Source organism: Amphiura filiformis, chromosome 20 (assembly GCF_039555335.1).
Source record: "Amphiura filiformis chromosome 20, Afil_fr2py, whole genome shotgun sequence".
In the NCBI taxonomy this organism is placed as follows: domain Eukaryota; kingdom Metazoa; phylum Echinodermata; class Ophiuroidea; order Amphilepidida; family Amphiuridae; genus Amphiura; species Amphiura filiformis.
This window is the reverse complement of record NC_092647.1, coordinates 39527420-39550809: the sequence shown is the minus strand read 5'-3', so window position 1 is coordinate 39550809 and position 23390 is coordinate 39527420. Positions and strand designations below refer to the sequence as shown.

The 23390-nt window shown below is 35.5% G+C and overlaps 3 protein-coding genes across 3 annotated transcripts in view; all 3 read left to right on the top strand.

The window, feature by feature from the left end:
• LOC140142893 (aminopeptidase N-like) overlaps positions 1-1168 on the top strand; it is a 36118-nt gene extending 34950 nt beyond the window's left edge. The window contains exon 18 of the mRNA XM_072164916.1: positions 754-1168. Coding sequence (XP_072021017.1) covers positions 754-909 — 156 coding nt within the window. The 3' untranslated portion in view covers positions 910-1168. The remainder of the gene's footprint in view (positions 1-753) is intronic.
• Positions 1169-9615: 8447 nt separating this feature from the next.
• Positions 9616-12270, top strand: LOC140142306 (ras-related and estrogen-regulated growth inhibitor-like protein). Its single transcript, XM_072164275.1, has 4 exons — positions 9616-9691; positions 10196-10252; positions 10810-10892; positions 11831-12270. The coding sequence occupies exons 1-4, from the start codon at positions 9616-9618 to the stop codon at positions 12233-12235; spliced, it is 621 nt and encodes a 206-aa protein (XP_072020376.1). The 3' UTR covers positions 12236-12270.
• Positions 12271-12987: 717 nt separating this feature from the next.
• Positions 12988-18253, top strand: LOC140142892 (galanin receptor 2a-like). Its single transcript, XM_072164915.1, has one exon. The coding sequence runs from the start codon at positions 13241-13243 to the stop codon at positions 14492-14494; it is 1254 nt and encodes a 417-aa protein (XP_072021016.1). The 5' UTR covers positions 12988-13240; the 3' UTR covers positions 14495-18253.
• Positions 18254-23390: the final 5137 nt, after the last annotated feature.

Below are 23390 nucleotides of genomic sequence, written 5' to 3'. Positions count from 1 at the left end.
ACATCGAGACATATGAATAAAATTAATGCAGTGGGACAATATGATTGTTTCCTGTAAGAAAATCAAATATCAGTCATAAGTCTCAGCTATTAGCTCGTTGGCTGCAGTTTTAAAATTTCCATTTTGTGTGTGTGGCAATGGGGACTTTGCCTTTAAAATTAGGCTATATTGATCAAATTTCCCAATCATAGTGTATTGTAGGAATGCCTTTAAGCCTCCTCTGGTCAAGCCATAATTATAATAGCAGCTGTGTGAAAAAGGACCATACTTGGAAACATTGCTAGAAGGGTGGGATTTTGATAGATAATGTCAAAAAACATCGTAGTATAGTCCAGTTGCTCTACGAAAAAGGAATAAAAATCAAAACCACTAATCCCTCCAATTGTCCCCTGCTGATCCCTATTATAGGGCTATCAACATGGTTTGAAAAGTGTACCAACAGGTTCCATGATGCCATTATTATATAGCAATTTTCTATCTATTGGTTTGTCCAATGTGGTTTATCATGGGCATTGGGGTGGGCTGGACGAGCTGGGAGTGAAATTGGCCAAATGGGGGTAATTACCAGTAATCGGACCTAATTTTTTTAATCAACGCCCCATTCTTTCAGTCGCCATCGTCTGCTTCGTGTTGGAACTTGACTTTGGGTTCAATGTTTTGGAGTTAAAAATTAAATGGTCATAAAAACGTGGTAGAAATATATTCTTTCATTTTATAACATTATATTAAACATGGATATGATCATATTTCTAGCTTATTGCATTTGGGGAAGAAAACGATCTGATCGCCGGAAGTTACGTTGACATGCATCACCGGTTGGCGGTAGACAAAGTGAGGTATACCATCAGAAAAAGGGCAGAAAACACCGCAGCGGCTACACAATGGTTGGATCAACATTTACGTGTATGAAATAGATTCCGTTGAATATCTATTTCAGAAGTCACAAAGTTAGATTTACTAGATCTCTGAAATCTGACACCAGTATCCCAGCAAATAATTTTTTATTATTCAAATTCCTTCGAAATGTTCTAATAACAAATATTGCTTATAGAAAATCATGAAAACTTTTAATAGCATTTATTGAAATATTTTGGGCAATATTTTAAATGTTTAGAAGAACATTTTAATTTGCTGAAAAAAAGTTACCTTTTTCAGAGTCTTGGTTAGCAGCGACCATCACGGCGTTTTCATTAAGCGTAATGATGTTTACAATCTTCCGGTCACCTGACCACCCGATGGGTGGTCAAGTGTCAGCAGATCATTGTAGATGGCGGGCATGTCATATCTAGCGTCCCTGTTGAGCGTAGGTTTTGGTGTCTTTATCTCTTCCCTGATTTTGTTCTGTTCCAAAAGGGTCCAAAACATCACTACACTGAATGCAGACGCCGCGATGGAGTCGCAAACTACGTCACTGCGGCTAACCAAGACTCAGAAAAAGATATTGTTTAAGCAAATGTCAAAAATGACAAGAGTCCAAAATCAGTATCCACGCTGCTAACATTTTTATTAAAAATATATAACCTATAATTGCCAAACTTCGCGCGAAATTTTGAAAAATGTTACGAGAACGTTTTTTGTTTGTTGGGATACTAAAGGAATTTGTTATAAAGATTCTATAATGAATTGGCAATTGGTGTTGAAGGGGTTTCAACTCAGAATGTACATGTACTGTGTTGTTTATATTTATCTTTTTCACTTGTAGTATATGAATACAATATAGAATAAGTACTTTTTTACGGACATATGCCGGCTTTCTTTTTTCGGCTTTTTCACAATAATTATCAGTGTTACACAAGCTTACAAAAGCTTAAACAAGTTTAACAAGCTTACAAAAGTAACAAAAATCGTTAAGTATGATGGGAATTAGCCCATAATGAAATTGAATACCTAATACATTTAACATGTCTGTGGGATCATTTGTCTAAACAAGGCACACTTTTGAATAAAGGCAGTCTTACTTCTATTGATGATGTTCAAAATGTATTAGCTGTTTTGAATATATGTTAACAGTAGAATGGTTCTTTTTATTTTGTAAATTAAATCTTTAGTACTGGAACTAAAATTTGCAACTCACTTCGTTGCGTCCGAAACCATCGGATCTCATCAGGCATCTGATTGATGATGGTGTGACAACATACGGCGAGGAATGTCTCGCAATGCCGGGTCCCTTGCGTGTGACAACTGGAAACGGAGTCCCCCTTTCCCACTTAATAGCGGGCTCCTGCAATCTCTCCCATATGGATTCTCTGACTCCTCTTTCAAACCAAAAGGAACACTTTCAAGCCCTTCGGCATCACTATACGGGCTTCAAACCCACCAACACGGGGACTCCTATGTACACTGAACACTGAACACTTCTTCAATCCTGAAGAAGCCGTTATCCTTGATAAGGTGCAGAGGTGGCCTGAAAGGGGAGTAGAATGGTTATTTTGTACAAAGAAATGTTAGCCAATTACCGAAATTGCAGCAAATTATATGCAATTCAGAAGCCAATGTACAAGTATGAGTTTAATGTTCCTTTATTAGATTTGTACCAGACATATTATTAAATCTGGAAGAACAATTAGTTTCAAGCAAACATCTGCAGTTTGTGCGATCTACAGTTAGTACTTTTCCTGATATCTCAATTATGTGCGGGTTCCGTAGCGATTGTGTTGGATTACGACCGTCAGCACTACTATTTCCTATGGCACCTATTTTAGACTGCTGGAGGTATGGTGATTGCACCGAAATTATGGCAATCACTACCTGCTTCAACTTACCCGGAACCTTAGGGTAGCCCTCAGAAACTGCATATTTTAGTGCCAATAGAAGACAATCCAATACAACTAATTAACAGTTACGCAAGAGATTATTCTAGGTCCAGATTCTTTATTTCTAGTCTAATCTGTTTGATCTGTCCACGGATGTCTTCATCAATCAAGCAGAAGCAATATAAATGTCCTAAAAAGTTATATAAAATTATATAACACTATAATAATCCGTTGTGCTTATAGAAATAGTGACGTCATTTACTTCTCGTGTGTCCAGATGCATGGGCTTTGATCGTACCGGTTCATCGAGTCAACGCATGCGATATAAACTCAACCCAGATTTGACCCCTTCGACTTCCAACTTCAATACTTGCTACCCTTTACTTATCTCTGACTTATCTCATGAAATCTTTCTGCTGACAACTCAATACTTGGTGTGGTGTGCCCACCATCACTGTCTATCACTGCCTGGATTCGTCGTCGCATGCTCTGAACAAGATGTCTTATCTTTCCTTGGTCAATGTCTCGCCATTTCCTGAACAGGATGCGCTGAAGGCCTTCTAAGGTGGTGTCAGGCTTGATTGCCTTGTTAGCTTTCCTCTTAAGAGTGTTCCACAAGTGTTCTAGTGGATTAGTGGGAAGTCGAAGGAGTAAAATAAAGTAAAGTTGTGTGTGGACACGACGAACGCATTTGGCTTGAATAGGAGCTAAGTGCAACTTTCAAATTCTGACTTGAAGCCACTCAAGCGCCCATAACAAATTATATCGTAGAGCAACAAAAGAGGTATCAAAATGCGCAGGAGAAAGCTGCACTTTATATACATTAAATAAGTTTTTGCTATATATTTCAGTTCCCGATATATCTGACCATCTATAATCGTTTCGATACTTTCTGGGTTGAGTTTATAATACTGCGCACACTGGAACTAACTGCTCCACACGGAAGCCAGATGGATTTATACAGCAGCTAAGATATTGCATTTTCCATGATTGTGCAAAGTAATCTACATAATTTGTGGACTGGTTAAGATATTTTATGGCCAGATGTATTGACTTTTTAGACATTCATGGATATTTCTGGACAATATAATTTTTTTTGGCTGTTCCTGTGTTATGATATTGTAACTTTTGTTAAGGAACATTTTGTATTGTAACGAATATCAAGTAACAATTACTTGTTTTAATAACATAATGTAATTATTTGTAATTTTCATTGAATTATTATAGCAAATGAAATTCAAAGCCCCGGCTCAAAATGGATATATTGGCAAAATTACGTACAATCCTACAGACGATTTTTAAAAGCGTTGTAATTAACATGATTGATTAATTCGTTCAAATATCATTATGATAAATAGAGCATTTAACAATTTTATAACAAAATATATTATGTGACTGTTGTTCTAAATTTGAGAGTTTTAGTATTAAAAATATCTATGGTCGCTTTCGCTTTTTGATACTGACGAAACAGATGATAATAATAGAGAGCTTGCGATTTCCAAACTTACGTATCATACGCCCGTGAATCTTTTCAAAATCACTCTCATGTGACGAAATTTTGAATAGATGCACGGGCGTATGATACGTACGTTTGGAAATCGCAAGCTTTCTATTATGACTATAAACAGTAATTTTTATATTATAGTGAATGTAGAAGCAATAGGTATCACAATTTACAGTACAAAACTGTCTTTGGCCCCTTGTTTCTACTTATGCTCATCGCAAGACATTTCAAGGCAATTTAAAGTCTATATAAGTCCCGGGATATAAGTCTATGTATTTGTCAATCGCTTGCAATGGTTGCTTGTCGCCACTTATGCTCAGTGAAAGACATTTCTGAGCGTATGGGCAGTTTATAGTTGGTATTATGGTATCCGCCAGTCGCTTGCCATGGTCACTTGTCACTACGTACGCTGAGTGATATGCATTTCAGGGTGTATGGACAGTTTATAGTCGGTATAATTTGGTATTCTTCAGTTGCTTGCCACGGTCATTTTTCGCTACTTACGCTCAGCGAAAGGCATTTCAGGGTGTATGGACAGTTTATAGTCAATATAATATGATGTTCATAAGTATGCGAATGTAACGGCGAAACATAGCATAGACACACTTTATATATGATGTGATGAATTAATGTTGCTGAATGTAAAGTGAATCAGGGTTAACCTGTGATTGTAATATCTGTTTATACTTAATTTTCTATGCTATAATATCAGTATACAATGCTCTTTTTCATTGACGTGCAATATGGTCAAATTACCTTTTTTTTATAACTATCAATGTGGCGTGTTTATTGTACTTAATCCTACTTAATTGCATAATTACTTGTAAGTACGTGTACGTCCTAGGCTAGTACTTTGACGTTTGTATAAATGTAAGTTTCAAAAAGATTCTGTAGATTTTTTAATAAGAGGAATTTCTTCTATTAAATGTAATAATATATAAGGAATGTGAACAAAATAATTTTACATAAGAAATGTGAATAAACTAAATCATTAATGGCATACATTTATGCGGGTGTAATAACTTTCTTTTTCTTGTTTTTCTTGTTCTCTTCATTCACTCCATCACCATGTTCACTGCAAATACAATGTTTTGGAATCAAACATCTTCTACACGCTAGTTGATTAGGAATTTGCGACGCATGTTTAGATTTTATATATATTTATTTATTTTTATTTCGTTTTCAATTTTAATTTGACAGCTGATTGCATTAGAGAGAACATTTCAGATTTTTGTTGTCCATTTGAGATTCTGTCGAGATACTTAAGTAAACATACCTTTGATACTTAAATAATAAGCTACACTAAAAAAAGGCACTACTGCATAATTTCGCCACTGACTTTCATGGGCACCACAATGGCTTAGTCATTAACTCGCGGCTGCTCCAAATTATATGCCTGGTCGCTAGAAGCGTAAGCGCTTTTGGATTCCTGGGTATGTCGCCTATGCTTGAGGTAATATTGTACTTGAAATATTTCAACTGCTATCATCAACTACAAAGGAGATGAATTAACCCAAATAGGGTTTATGCTCTTGAAAGTGTTAATTAGCCGGAGAATGCTATTACTATACATCGTAAATATTTATTAGGTAATCCAAGTATCTCATTGGTCAATTGCGTAAGCGTCCGTATAATTATAGTATTTTGACACTTCCCCGCGTATGGCAAGCCAAGGGGGCCAAAAGCGTGGAACAGCTACGCGTAGCTTCTTTCTCGTTACCAGCAGCTGTTTGACCAATCAAAATAGTCAAATTTAATCACGTGGTTGGGTCGTTAGCTGCGCGTAGTATAGTTATAGGTATCCTCTTTCACAATTATTATCTTGTAATTAATTTACGGAATTAGCATAGATAACGAACGGGTAAAGGAGGCCAAATCACAGCACGTGTCAAGAGAACATGTTGCCTGGCTAAAATGACACAAAGCATATTTATTTAGTGTTTCCAAGTTTACACCGTGTTTAATAGCAAGTAACTTTATACTCGGGCTGTATTAGCGGTGCAGGGGATATGAAGGTCAAACAACAACTACTACTGATGTAAAGCGCTGTGTAAAGATATTGCAGGGAAAGCGATATCACATGCCACTGTAAATATGGAGAGAGTAAAATGGGTCATCATTTTTTTCGGAACGGGGGGGTCCTAAATATACAAAAGTCGGCGTCAATAAATTGCGGCCCTCACTATTTCGGCATCAAAATGTTATGACCCCCGACTCCCACCACCGATACACCATACCCCCTAGACAGGCTAAAATTGTATTGAAATCAGTCTTTTGAATACAATAAACACACTATATGTAGTCATCTTGTGACTCCTACATTTTGTCATTATCAATTTATGACCCCCCGCCCCTTATTTTTCTTTACCAAAAAGAATGACCCCCTATATTTGGGATCCCCTTCCGAAGAAAATGATAGCCCCCTAAATATAGAACAATCATCATTCTGTTCAGATTTTACTTTAATAGCACCTATACCATTTTTTGCTGATATACTACAGATATTTTCATTTACAAAAATTAACAACGTAATATTTGTGAGAGAGGATGTTTACATCAGCTCCACGTGTTTAAAACCGCGAATCTGATTGGTTAATAAGCTGCACGTAACGAGAAAGAAGCTGCGCGTAGCTAGTCCCACGTTCTGAGCCGCTTAGCTTGCCATACCCGCGTGCGCAGAATCACACAGAAGCAGGGAAGTAGCCAAAACTACCGCACCCTATACTACCACAGGTGTCGCGACCCAGCCGCATCGCTGTTTTTTTCTACAGGGAGTTGCTACAACACTGAAGATTTTGTCAGGTAAGTCATCTAAAATGACTTCCATCCTGCAGATACTACCTCATAGGGAAACCGACAATTTATTTCTAAGGCGTTTACACATTCCGTTGTAGAGTAAGTAACTACTATCTTTTCCAACTGCAGTGACATCTGGGTAGGATTAGGCCAATGTTCACTAAGCCTTGTTATATTGTTTTTAAACGTAAAATACCTAATACCTGTTGCAATACATCCAAAGGTCCAAGGAATAATACTATCGACTGCTTGGAACACACAAAGGTTAAATGTATGGACTGTTTAGTGCTAAGGGTAAAATAAGGATTCGTACCGGGCTATGACACTAAATTCACAATTTTTCAATTAGCAGCGCAAACTTATGTCTGTTAGTTTGCGATTTACACAAGCTATCGAGCAGTTTATGAATAATTCGCACTTAACAATAACTTCCCAGCAGACACAAAAACGTTTTAAAAACGTTTTAAATAAGTTATATTTTGGCTTTTGGTTTAGGTAAAAACGTTTTAATAACATTAAAATGTCGGGTTATACATACAAAGGTCATGAAAAGGTTTTAAAACGTTTTGCTACAACATTAACAATATTTTTAAAATGTTTTCAAAAATTCTATTGTAAACTAATTTTGCAAACATATTTTGCCAAATATTTTGTAACATTATGTTAAAATATTTGCACCCAGCAAACACAGACATGTTCTTATCATGTTTTTTTTTTCAAAACGTTTCAATAACATTTAAATGTCGAGTTATATAAAGGTCATGAAAACGTTTTTAAAACGTTATTACAAATACTTCGGTCAAACATTTTGGGCAAACTATGTTTTCAACCCCAAAATAACATTCTGTTTAGAATGTTTTGTATTAAGTTTTCCAAAATATTTTTGGAATGTTATTAAAACGTTTTTATACCCTTTATATAACCCGACATTTAAACGTTTTCTGTAAAACATTTTTTTTGCCGAGCAGCAGATTATCAAAATGTTTTTTAATGTTATGAAAACGTTTTATACCCTTAATATACCCTTTATACGTTTCCTGACAACCTTTTATAACCTTTTGCGAATGATGTCGAACCGTTTTGTGTTTGCTGGGTTAACTCTAACTTGGATAGAGGTCACCATATAAAAGTATCGTATAAAGTTTATATAACCCGACATTTAAACGTTTTCTGTAAAACATTTTTTTTGCCGAGCAGCAGATTATCAAAATGTTTTTAATGTTATGAAAACGTTTTATACCCTTAATATACCCTTTATACGTTTCCTGACAACCTTTTATAACCTTTTGCGAATGATGTCGAACCGTTTTGTGTTTGCTGGGTTAACTCTAACTTGGATAGAGGTCACCATATAAAAGTATCGTATAAAGTTTAGCGAATCATACATGTTGAAGAGTAAAAACACTCTCTGGGAAGGACACTTCCTCCGGAAATGGGTCAAACTACTACGATCCCGTCAGGCATTAGTGATTTGTTGTCAAAGAAAGTCTTCTATTTTTTGTCTGCAGATTAATCAATTTTGGAGTCAAATTGAGCCATATAATAACTCTCCTTGTATGTCATTTCGGGAAAATACCTTAGCCATGTGGAATCCCATATAACTCCAAGGTTAAAGTTTATACAAGAGTTCAATTTCAAATTTCAAAACAATGGACATTACCACAAATAAAGTTAAATATATTTATTCAGTATCTTTATAAACATCGCCAGAATATTCTGTGTCTGTTTCAATAACCCTCTACAGTTTTCATTCATTATTGATTTAATAACAGTTATTGAATGAAAATCGTTTATTTGACACAATTACTCAATTTAGTGATATGTCACACACCATTTTATGGGATTTTCGTGATTAAAGTCTGTTTGAAGTTGTAAGTTTAATGGCTTAGTTGATATTTACCCAGAAGATTACGAAGATAATTAAACCTGTAATCTTTACAACAAGGCGTCTTTATGTACAAGGTATGTATGGATATGGGTGTATTATCATTGTGTACAGAAGTCACGTTGTGTTTACGGTGTTTTTATGACAGCCCAGTAAATCAAACTGTTCAGTAGAAATAATTCACTGTAATACGACAGTTAGATGTTGTCAGAGAATCAAAATAGATTGATTTTGCTTATTCTGCTTCACGCTAACACAAGTTTGCAGTTTATGGACACATACCAAGTAGCATTACGAAAAGGAAGAAACTCGATCTATTCAAGGAAATGGGCATACATATTGATCAGTCTTCGGAGAATAAACAGATGCGTATAGAATTTCGTTGTCAAATAAGTTGATCATTTGTACAGTCATTACACATCCAGCGGCTAAACTTTAAAACGTTCCCTAAATGGCTCCGGGGAACAGTATTTCGCTTGCAAAATGCGTTTTTGCCAGAAGATAGTGGTTGAATATATAATAACAGGCGGTGAACTTGAAATTATCTACTCCGTGTAAGGTGTAGCTGTGAGTGGTGATGTAAACATGTGGAGTACAAACTCGGATGAGATCATAGTCGCCTAAACTGCGTTGCAAAACATGAATCTTAATTAGGACTTGACTTTGTCTATATAGAAATGTCTTCCCCATCGAAAAGGAAATTGGACAGAATAAGGGTGACCGTACTTGGTGCAGCAAATAGCGGTAAAACGGGTAAGTTGTTTCAGCACTATAAATGTACTACCTATGTATGCGACGTGTCAGTATGGTATTCTAATGGTATTTTTTGTCCTTAAGCTTTTACGAATAAAAGAAACTTCCAACATATAAGATTGCTGCCGCCCCAGAGGTACACTGCTTTTTAGCTACTTGGTGGTAACTCTAGAGTACCAGTGCAACGCCAGTCCAGCATGTGTACTATACACGTGATTCCGATGTGAGTTCCCTCCCCGGGTAGCCTAGAGTACCAGCGATGTAGCTGTGTGGCAGTGTACCTCTGGGCGCCAGCAATAAGAATCTGGTAGTGTAGATATGAGTGGAAAGAGCTTTTCCAATAGAATATTGACTATCAATAAAAGCGCCCTTTCTTGGTCCGCATACCGTATTCTATTCGTAGCTTACTGTCTTCTATTCTCGCTTAATACCTTCTATTACACAAACTGCGTTAAATATTCCAGCACATGTTACTGAATAATATTCTTTTTTATTCTATTTTAGCCCTAATAGTGCGTTATCTTACTAAACGCTTCATCGGTGAATACGAAAGAAACAAAGGTATATTCAAGAAACTTTCAATTGCTTGTGTACAATAAGTAACTCGTTTGTATTTGTTTTGGGTTGATTCCGCAAATTAACATATGAACAGGATATTAACAATTTACACATATAAAAGTTGCTTATAAACACCACTTAAAATTTGATTATGATATTATAAAGTTTGATAATAAAAAGAAACGTTGAGGATAACACTACAAAATGCTTGTTTCCGGGGGGGGGGGGAATTGGGGACTTAAAACATAATCATATTAAAAAACACAGACGACAGCGATAAATACAACTACTTACACAACTTAAAATATTACTTAAAAGATAAGACTTAACTGCCATCTTTTTTAGGAAATTGGCTTCATTGTACAATGGTGAATTGGCCAATTCTTGGTGGCACCATGATAAGGATAAAAATAGATAGAGCGCATTTGATTTAAAGACGAGAAATAGTTATAATTTCATATTGAAAAAAAAAAAAACCCAAAAAACCCCTGCTTAATATGTATAAGAAATATCTTGCTGCTGCATACATGTAATACCAAACCGTTCCCATTGTTTGACAGAGTATACCTATAGACAGCGTTTGCTTATAGAAGACGAATTGGTCAACATGGAAATATTGGACACTATCTTCTGTGAACAAGAGGTTAGTATTAAGGGATCTAAAATGAGCGTTTATTGGGTTTCGACAGTATTCTTTGTAGGACATGAGAGCACCTCAGACCTATCGATTGCATTCTGAATACGAAGCATGTCTTTCTGATATCAAATAATTTTCATTTTTGAAAATCACAATATAATACAAATTTTATGACAAATTATAAAAATTTGATATTTGTCAAATTTTTGATATATAACAGTCCTCGAAGTAAATTATATAAATCTAATGATATATTCTTAAAGTGTATGTAGCAGGAAGGAAAAATAGACGGTCAATTGAAAATTTTGACCTTTCATATTGAAGATATGGATTTTTTCCCCAAAAGACCTAATTTTTTTGGTGTTTTGGGAAAAAAATCCATATCTTCAATACGAAAGGTCAAAATTTTCAATTGATCGTCGGCTTTTCATCCCACCTACATACACTTTAAGTATAAATCATCAGATTTATAAAGTTTACTTCAAGTACTGTTAAATATCAAAATATCAATTTTAATGATTTGCCATAAAATGTGTATTAAATTGCGAATTTCAAAAATCAAAATTATTTGATATCAGAATGACATTCTTCGTATTCAGAGTGCAATTCGATATGTCTGATGTGCTCTGATGTCCCAAAATAAATACTGTCCAAACGTTCATACCCCAGCCCTTAATCACTAATATGCTTTGTAATGTTTTATAATACGAGAATATACAATACGTTTAATTTTAATGCAGGTCTTCTTATTCTTATCAACATCATTAGTTCCCAGCGCAGGGTTCCCATGTGACCTTATTTAATCCTGCTTTCCAGAATGTGACCTTCGTCTAAGGCAATTAGTTGTCAAATGTTGACAGTTGGCGACAAAGGTCATGATGGAAGTGTTTCTAATCAGAGTATGTTTTCAAAACACAATATTTTTTTGAAAATATTTCTTCCAGAATGAAGAACTGTCTCTTCAGACATCGTGTTTCAAATGGGCAGATGGCATTATACTTTTATACAACATAACAGACAGACGAAGCTTCTACCAAATACCCAAAATACAAGACGCCATCTTGCGATATCGTGGCAAGAACCAGGTACCGCCCAGCATCATCCTCGTCGGTAATAAAACTGATTTTGCTTCCGAATCAAGACAGGTTGGTTACGATGAAGCACACAAATTGGCTTTAACGTATGGTATTCCATTTTATGAAATCTCGGTGAGAGAAAGCTACGAACAAGTGGACCTTTGTTTTAAAGTGCTTATTTCCGAGTTGAGGACGAATTTGACAAAGAAAAAGAATAGCAGATGGCCTTCGTTTAAGAGTCTTAGAAAACGGAGTGTTTCTTATCCTGAATAATTCATATTATTTTTGCAGATACTAACATCCACCCACGCAACCACCCCACACCCAAACCCCATTCAAACACACCAAAAATAAATAAACAAAACAAACAAATAAGTATTTGTGAGATTTGTGAGATCATACCATGACAGAAGTTATTAAAATACAAAATGGACCGAGAAAGTTCCAGGTTTTACAATTATTAGGTTGCATTTAGTTTTACCACTTGCAGGATGTGTTGTACATCTGTATTTCTTATTAAAATGCAAGCATCTCGATTTTGGATATTTTTATTAAATTATCTGATTGAAGAATTCGCTGCACGCTAGTGCCTTTAATATGAATCATAGCCACGTATTACGTTAGGAAACCTTGGGATAAATATGTTACTGGATTCTCGCAGAAATAATTGTGAATGCAGCCAACTTTTTGTTATCTAATACATATGAAAGAACTCTGTGTTGAGCTTTAAAATTGTAAGCTTACCATATAAACCGGGTTACACAATATGTATTGCACATTCAGCTGTAAAGCTTTCAAAGATATAAAGCAGACGCTGAATTTCAACAAGTGTGTACTTCTAGTCGGTGATAAGCTGAGGTTTCAAGACTCCGCTTGTATCATGCAAATTAAAAGCCGAGGCAGAAAAACTGGAAAGTAAAACGGAACCTACCATATCCACAGGTAAGCGCCCTCGCCATTAGTCATGCAATTCTACCCATGACTGCAAATTTACGGCATTATGCAATGGTGGCGTTTGGTATTGATCATGCAGCTACATGCATAGTTTGGGCATGAGCAAAGAAGGAAATAAATTAATCGCGAAAATATTTCAATACAATAAACGAATATATGTATTCATGCATAGCGTGAACTATTCAGTGCAGTATTACGCCAGGCCATGTGAAGCATTTCGCTTAAGTGAAGTTGTGTTGTATTGCTGGTATACGCAACTACTATATGTTTTGTTTTGTTATTGTCTTTGGAAACTACTACGTATATTTGTATTAACTTTTAACAATGGCAGACGACTATTTTCTTCTGTTGGAAGATCCAAGGTGCAATGGCTCGGTTGTCGACATGTTCAACGCAACTGTAGAGGATCTTGATTTGCTTTTATACAGCAAAGCACAACGTATTTTTATCACAGTTTTCATACCATTACTACTCATTGTTGGTCTGCTTGATAACATTGCCTTTATATATGTAGTCTACCATGTACAGCGAATGAAGACACCCACCAATATCTGTTTGATCAATCTTGCCATAGCAGATATGTTGTACCTTGTCAGCAGTCTGACCAAACGATTATGGCAATTTAGCCAATCGGACAATCAAAATGATATTTCACCTATCGGACAGATCGGCAGCATACTTTTCAATTTTTTGGCAAACACTGCTTTTTTCGCTTCAATCTGTTTTATAACTTTAGTGTCTATAGAACGGTACCTTAAAGTTTGCAAACCACTGAAAACTCGAGGGAGATCAAAGTCTCGACAACGATTCTTCTCTGTGCTTTTGCCTTTAATATGGATTCTGACTATGTGTTACTCGGCTACATTCATTCCTGACCATTTGCAATGTGATATCCTCTGCGTTGCCTGGCCTGTTGGTGTAGCTCGCCTTAACCCAATGTGGTTGATATGCAGACCAATAGAAAATCATACCTACGACGTTTACAGAAATTTCGCTCAATGCTTGCCTTTCTTCACAACATTTATCATCATTATAATTCTTTACGCCGTTATAATTCGTGGATTGAGTAACACCGTGAAAAGATCAACCTCTAAAAGTAAAAAGATCAAAATGAGAAACCAGGTGGCATGGATGTTAATCGTGAATGGTACTGTGTTTTTTCTTCTGGTCTCACCGTTTGAAGTCGTCACATTAATCGACGGTATAGCAGCCATAAAAGGATTGGATCCACCCGATGGCGCTACCTTTATACTATCTAAAATCTCATTGCCTTTGAGTTATCTTAACTCTGCCATTAACCCGTTCATCTACATTGCCATGAGCAGTCGATATAGAAATGCTTTCAAAACTGCTTTCTCCTGTAACATGTGGGCATTCGGACCTGCCGGAAGGTACAGGAAGCAAACAACAATGGAGGAGACCATCAACAGCATTAGTACCGCGATGACTACAGACACAACGCGAGAATCAACTCCGTTAGACCCTGTACCATTCCAATCAGATCCTGTGTCATCTCAGCAAATTGCGGAAGTTGCAATCGCCTCATTGCCCGTTGCTTCAAATCACAACACTTTTTGACGGACTGCAATATGCATGGTCCCAAAATATACATGACATACGAATTACCATCGGATATCTGAAAAATTGGTTTTCCGGTTCTTGAAACTTAATATTAAGTTTTGCTACAATGTACTATATTGAATACAAATGTTATATTGTTGTCGTTGTTGATTTGTTCGTACCGAAAGCAGACCATAATGAAAGATGCAATAGACAAGAGTTTTAGCAAAATCATTCCATAAATATTTTTTTACTTTTATCTAGTTATCAAATCGCAGCTGAGCAATTATTGAAGGTAAAATTTTAAGTCTACTACTTAACCCGAAACATTGTAGGTTGAAAGCTTAATTGACAATTTAACCTTTCGCAAGTGGATGCCTTAAACTTCATTTTGTATTTGACATTAGATCGCTGAGTGCGTGCAATGGATAAAAAATCAATAACGGAAGAATCGCGAATTTTTTACTGCAAACCTTGTATCGCGTATTTCAAAGTTGAAGTTTTGAAATTGAAATTCAAACAGTCATGATACTGAAATCAACATTGACGCGATTTAAAACTAGAGCTAGATTCGAGCTACTATATTGCAATATATTTCGATATTTATTTTTCAAAGAAAGATAATAAACAAAACCCGTACCCTGGAACGTGCCATATAATGATTAACAAGTCAGAAAATACAATTAGTTTTCCTGTTTTACTATTATTACTTTTTTTTTAAATATTGGAAACGATAGCACGCTTTGTATACTGCGCCAACAAAGTATCCTTACACTTGGAAAAATAATCACATTGAATCCTATGTGACCTCAAGAAGTAAAGTTAGAAGCAATTGAATAGACGAAGGTCCAGTTTTAGAGGTGACAAACTGGCCTATACAAGGCGTAAAAAGATTCCAACAAGCGCAACACAGAGACAACACTGGGTCTTCAATGAAGCGTTATTTAAAGCAGTTTTTATTTCAGTTTTTACTTCTCTGTACTTTTCATAACTTTCATTTTATTTGTCAGTTCTTTTGTTGCAGTTTTTTGTTCCTTTTGTTTTAATTTAAAACCAAACGCATAAATTAGCTATTCACCACTCTCAAACCAGATGTCTAGTCTGTGAAGCTTTGAATAGACCAGTTTGTCACTTTTAAAACTGGATCTTCGTCTAATCAAATGCTTGTAACTTTGCTTCTTGAAGTCACATTGGATTCAATGTGGTGTCATAATGTGCAGGATTAAATAGTGCATCTATTACAAATACAAATTTACCCCGATATTGTTCAGTTTGGAAATTGTGATTATTTTTCCAAGTGTAAGGATACTTTATTGGCGCAGTATATTAATAACAAATACCAGATACAGGTAGATTCCACAAATTGTTTACCCACATTGTTTCATTTGTGATATATTCGTTTTGTTTTCTGTTCTTTGGGTAAACCGCAGCTGTTAACGATTATATCATTGACATTATACCATACACGATTGCTTTACTACAAGTGATGCAGTTTAAATCTACATCTCTTGAAATTGTTAATAAAAATACGATGATCCTGTTTTTTGCCACCATTAATATAAGGATTACATTCTATATATTACAAGGGGTCAAGGTTAATGCATTAGGAGGGCAGGGCTTCGATAAATGAGGGAACAAAGTCAGGACAACTTTATTGAAATAAGTGAAAAGTTATACAAGTTACAATGAAGAGCAGAAAGGCAAGAAACGTACCTTCATAAACTTGACATCACTTCAGTCACATCAAAGATGATCAGATGAGCGGAAAGTAGCATCAAATTTGTGAAATGATGGAATTTTTCTCAGAAAAATATATATTTTTCGAGATATTCACCATGTTGAGAATTCGCGTCACGCAGAAAATGGATGTCAAACGCGCTTGACAAAGCATGAAAATGTATACTACCGTCAAAATAAACGTACATCAAGTGCACGTCGTGCTACGTAAAAGCATCGGCGCTGGCATCACCGATGTTGCATTTTGGAACAAATAAAGCTTGTTCGACTGAATAAAAGGTATGTTTGTCCAGCTAATTGTTGCAAAAGTTTGATTTTATAAATTAGCAATTTTATCCTTAAATTACAATACACGTATTCATATAACATAAACTTACTATTTATATTGTGTACTCAGCTACGTATGCTTTACTCAGAAAATGAGTTGTAAAAAATGACAACATAACGGCAAAAATGTTGAATGTTTTATATAAGTGCAAAAATGTCATATGTGCTATATTTGTGTAAAAATATAGTGACCCAAGTAGTTATCATTGTTATTGAGTGTTTTTGCTTTTTTAAGATATCTGTTTATAGAGATGACATAGACTTTAAACAACATTTGGCCATTTGTTACAAAACGAATTTATCATCATGAGTTACGGGAGTTTATATACCCGTACCCCTTAATTTTGTCCTATTCCCGGGATTTTACGCTATTACACGTCCATATAAAATGACATGTGGAAAATAAAATGATACCAGCATTTGAGACCACTACCTACAATGCTATAATAGTAGTGATCAAGAAGTTCCACACTAACTACCTTGCATATAGTGGGAGTGAAAAAAAAACCCTCATTTTTTGAGTTACTTGCTGCTTCTAGGCATGTCTAGACCTTTTCGTCAACTTCACATTGGTAATTAAAAGAGTGACTCGTAATTTTGATCCTCGCTGGAATGGAGACAATAACGTTCACCGCAATCATTGTGTTCCATTATTGGAAGCTCAACTGTATGTTTTCAGATTTAGATGAAACTACGTTTTTGAACAGATCGACCCACTAAGCAACTGTCAAACCTTTTTAATGTCCATGGAACGTGAGATACGATGAGAACACAAGGGTCGTTTCACTTACATAAACAGTTTAGTTTTAAATGCATCACAAAGATGGATTTAAGCGATGAAAGACAATGATCTCCTTTGTAGAGAGGACAAAATGTATAGAAACTATGAAGTCACTTTTTCATTTACCAATAAATTATGCTCTTGACGGAAAAGTTTTGATAATCCTTGGCTTTCTGAGTGACATAAAAATGGACTTAATGTTAATATTCTTTAATAATATGTTTCAATGGTCTGAAATAATGATATTACCAGTAATAATGTTCAAAAGAGTGATGTCGCCATTGTCAAACATTGTGTACTTTAATGTTGTCTTGTCATTGCGTATTCAACCAAAAGTTAACCAAACGCTATTGAAATTAACAGTGACGATTCAAAACCAGAAATCTGTATTTTAATGGCAAAATCACCATAAAAGATACTGCTACTGTTATACAGAAATGCAAGTTGCTTCTATATATTTGTTTTATAAACGGTTTAAACAAAATCTGAAACCTGGGACGTGATGTAAAAAAAATATAACACGTCAGCAAAATATATCTATTGTTCTTGTTTTCATTATGTTTAATATTGGTAGCAATTGCACACTAAATTACAAATACCAGAACTAGGTAAATTCAACAGACTGTTTACCCGGATTGTTTGCTTTGTGTGTATTCGGTCTTTCTTTATTCTGTTCTTTGTACACGTATAAACTGCAGCTGTTAGCATTGTCTCATCACATCATACGAGGTTTGCCTTGTATACAGGTGATGATGCAATTATCATCTATCTCTAAAAAATACAATACATGTATAGTCAGACAATAATAACATGAACGTGTACTCAGCTACATATACTCAGAAAATTACTTGTTTGTAAATGAAGGCTTAAGCCGGTGGTACTACACCCCTTGATTTGTAACTATTTTTGCATTTTTCTCAAAAAATAACAACAGTCTGCCGCCTGGACAACCAATTCTTTAGAAATGCTTAGTCGCGCTAAAAGTCGATCGATACATGTAAAAATCAGCACAATTCAGAGATACACCTTTTTGCTATGAAATTAATTTTCTCGGTCAAATATAAAGCAATATTTTTTTTCTTCTGTAATGTCAGTTTAAAACTTGGTGCTTGGATATACATTTTTTTAAATCCTGGTGTTAAAATTAAGCATCAAATTGTGTCTTTTAGTGTGATATTTTTGATTTTTATAGGCCTTGAATTCGCCTGCGAGCTTTTTACGGAATTCATGTTTTAGTGTCTCAAACTAACATAGTTTGCTAAAGAAAGATATTTCCCACCTCTGTAAAGCACATCGTGTGGGTCTATATGTTATAGTTTTGTCAGAATTTCCGTTTTTGTTTTACCCTTTTTCCATTCAGTCTCCGAAAATGTCAAACTAAGTAAAAGTAGGCAATGGTGAGTACTTTTATCTCGAGAGCAACCAGCTGAAATAGTCGATATTTCCTTTGTTGTTATCCAGGTCAATTTTTCATTGAAAGCCAATTGCCCGACCAGCGATTAAATCCCCAATTGGGTGTTCTGGTTAAACATGATCAGTAGGAGCGCTATAGGTCTGGGAATTTCTTTGCTATATTGAAGTTCTGGCAACACTATAGCCATGCCGGTATTCCTATTAAACCCAGGGATATCGATCCACAATGCTAGTACTAGCCTTTAGATTTCACGTGTTGATTTAGAAATTTTATCAGCCGACAGTGAAAGATGGTGAAATCAAAACGGAAATTCTGACAAAACTATGATATATAGCTCACGGTGATGTGCTTTAGAAAGTTGGGGAAAATCCTTCATTAGCGAACTATATTACTTTGAAAAGCTAAAAGGTTGATCCAAGAAAAAGCTCGCGGGCCGAGCTGAAGCCTATAAAAATCGAATATCTTACACTAAATGACTGAATTTCAGGCCTAAGTTTAACACCAGGATTAAAAAAAAAAATCAATATCAAGCATTATAGTTTTTCCAGCCATTTACTGAAAAAATGAAAATTATTGCTTTTCATTTGGCTGAGAAAAAATTTTTACACTGAAAAGGTGTAACTCAAAATTTTGCTCATTTCAACACCAATTTCGATCGTTTGTATTGCCTCATTAAATGACTGAGTGAGCCTTGCAGAACAAAAGAATCCGTTGTGCAGGTAGCTGACTGACAACACACTAGTAACAAAAGTTATGTATATTATAGGGATAAGGAATCGAGTTACTACACTGGAATTTCAGTGTCAAGACAAGCGGTACGTTATATATGATAACAAAAGAGGTGCCGCAAGAATGTACCTCATTTCTTAACATATACAATGAACCACTTGTCTTGAATCACTGAAAGTTCAGTGAAGTAATTGGATTCCTTGCCCCTATAATATACATAAATTTTTGCTACCAGTGTGTATTTATTTTTGAGAATAATGCAAAATTAGTCACCAATTTATCAGGGGGTGTAGTACCACCTTAACGAAGAAATGTCGAAATATGTTATTTAGTGCAAAACGTCAGTTAAAACATTGTCAAATAATGTGCAGTGTTGGTCAAACTTGGTAACGTAATATTTTCATATATGTTTGTTCAACAGAACATTAAGTTAAAGCTATAATCTATACTAATGTTATCATACATTTTAAACGATACTACTTGTTAAAATAAATTTACTAACATTGCGTTGCAAGGTTAAAAGAAATAGCAGATTTGTATACGTATGGTTGAAAATTACAAATTGATCTTACAAATCACAGCTTAAGTTTACAATAATAATTGTAATTCTACACTAATTAACGGTGCCTTTCACTAATTACTCCGCCCGATTGTATTCAGTTTAAGAGCGCTTTTGTTACTCCTCCAGGGCCCATTGTAAACGTATCCTTAAACGTGTAACATTATAACGCTGAATGAACTGAACTAGTGGTGTACCATTTCAAAGTTACGACAATGTGTACTATGCAGCAATATTACCAATAATTTGTGCGTAAATCAATCGCTTACTCCTGCAATTAACTTTGTTAATTTTTAACAGACTGATTAGTACTTTGTCGGAGACTGTTTCAAACTATTTTACTCCAATATAGAATTGTACTGGTATGTTGGTATGTTGTTCCTACATTGTAAATTTGTGAACAGACTGCTGAAAAAACACATGTTTGCAAGTAAAAGACCGCATCTGTTTCTAATATACATATGCTGCTGTTTTTATTTGGAAGGGCAAATATGAAATTAATTCACTGATAACGTAATTAATATTTGAAAGTCGATAATTTTATAGTAAAAAATAAATCAAATAGAATTTACATTAAAGATGCTATATTTTTGTTAAAATGTATGCTTTGTATGTTAATGTCGGTAAAATAACGGATTTCGCAGTGTTTGCATTGTGTCATTGTCAAGGTGGAAAATAAATATGAAATCTGTTAAGGTTTGACATGAATAGACAGTTCGTATTTAACAGCACACTTCAAATATGTATAGACCGATCGAACCAAATTCGGTGCTTAAAGTAAGTTCACCCTTGTAGTCTAGGTATATTGTAGAACGCGTATGTAAAGAAACAGGTTATTTTTAACAACATCCCTTACATAGAACCACGTAAGAGTAGCTTTCCTTCATCCCTACGGGGTAGACACCATTAACATTGATTGCTGTACTCTGGAGGACAAAATACTCGGCATCCTATATGTATTACTATGAGATAGTGTCGATATTGGGTGTTAAGTTGACTCAAAGAAGTTAGTCAGTGTCTGTGACCTCCTTTTTGGTTAACAAATTCATTATGCCTTTAAACATACTACATTTACTTATTGAAGCTGTGTAGACATGGTGGAAATTTTAAAGATCTTTTTATCTTTTCAGTTCTTCAATATGACTGGCATTGCTTATTACTTGGCAACATGGTTTGTAGATATTTCGATGCTAGACTATTTTTGACGAGGCATAGGCGGTAGTGCCTATACACGGAACACAAGTCAATCGAGGCCGTACAACTTATTGCGAATTTAAGACCGTAAATTTAGATACTTTTGTCTATATTACCACCAACCCTCTCATCTCAAGTGTCAGAAATTGACATAATTCATCAAACCGAAAGCAAAAAATCACTTCCTTCAACTTTTTAGTGAGCAACAAAAAACTAGAATAAAGGATTGTTCAAACATACCAAGCTAACACTTCAAAATAAAAAAGAGATCTAAAACCGAAAACAAAAAAGAAACACAAACTGAAAAGATAAAAAGACCCTTAACCCTAACAGGACTGTATACTACAAAATACTATATACTTGATATATGCGCTGTTCGAGCGTGCATCTGACGTGGTGTGATGACGCAATCGCCCTAAGTGATATTTAGGCACGGTTTCGCTGGCCAGCGAAGCCCAAGACCCGTGGCAAAGTGTCGCCGACCGAGTGCTTGGCATGCGAGGGGTCTCGGGTTCGAATCCCACCCAGAGCAAATAACTTCTTTCTTCTTTGTTTTCTCTCTTTATTCCTTCCTTCTTTCCCTTCCCGTCGCCAAAAAGCCCTTAGGCGGTTAGGGTTAGGTTACCACTATCGAAACTCAATATAGGCTTCCTTAACCCTAACAGGACTGTATACTACAAAATACTACTTGATATATGCGCTGTTCGTGCGTGCATCTCACGTGGTGTGATGACGCAATCACCCTAAGTGATATATAGGCACGGTTTCGCTGGCCAGCGAAGCCCAAGACCCATGGCAAAGTGTCGCCGATCGAGTGCTTGGCATGCGATAGGTCTCGGGTTCGAATCCCACCAGAGCAAATAACTTCTTTCCTTGTTTTCTCTCTTTATTCATTCCTTCTTTCCCTTCCCGTCGCCAAAAAGCCCTTAGACGGTTAGGGTTAAGAATTGAAAAGTTTGCTCTCTCATTAAAATGTTGAACGCTCATTTCATCATTTTGTCTCATCTTGAGGTTTTGCACATAACTAGTATTATAGGGAGTGTCATATGATAATCAACATTGGATGCTGGGTATCTTGTCCTCTGAGGTGCAGCATCCCATGTCAAAACACGCATAGATAATATGTTACTGTCCACCACAAGCAGCTCGGAAAGTCGGCAATTGTATACCGAGTTACTTCGTACAGCTTTACTTAAATATAATTAAAGTGGATACACTATAACATAAGCAAGTATATGGACGATCAAGTACAATTAACCTAACGTATTTTCAATAAACCAATATTGTCGAGTTCACCGACTCTTAGGGGTACACTTTCTACATCCATTACTCGCTATGCTAAAAAGTGTTTATCGGTGTTTCAATAAATTGATTGATTATTTCATTATATCAGAGGATAATCATAATCATGTGCCTCGCCTGACTCTGCTTCGGGTATTGCTTCATTTTTGCAATGTAAAAATGTTGCAGAGACTATAATATACAATAATTATAAAACATTTTGTGATCCCTGTTGAAGCCATTGCATGTTTGTGATTTGTAAAGTCCTTATTATGATCAGCCAAATTCGTCGTTTAAATTCATATTCTCCAATAGCATTATGAGGTTTTTTTCATTTTACCTCATAACATCGGATTAAAATGGACAGAAGACCTTTCTGACAGTCATTACAAATATTATTTCTTAATTTGTCATGCCAACAGGACCTTTCCAATTTATTCAGTCTGATGAAAACACAACATCTATGTAAGGAATATGATACAAGTGGTATAGCAATACTTTAATTGTCAATGTTGCCTAGCATTTTACCCCATCGTAGCCAGTAAAACAACTGTCCTAAAATGTTCAAGATATCTACCTATACGGACCAAAAGTGTTTATTATAATCATGCTATATTTCGGCTCAATAGTTATTGCATTAATACTCGGGGGAAGATAAAAACATTATGTACACTCGTATGTGTGCACTCCATTACAAAAATAAAGTTTTATTAAGTTTTCTACCCGGGGGCACTCCAACTTTGGAGGTGACGCGTATGTAGGGCTGTTAAGACCCCCTTTTTTCAGCGTCGCTGTCACCCAAAGACCCCATATTTTTTTACGAACACATGCTCTGTCACCCAAAGACCCCCTATTTTTTCATTTGATCTGTCACCCAAAGACCCTTACTTGT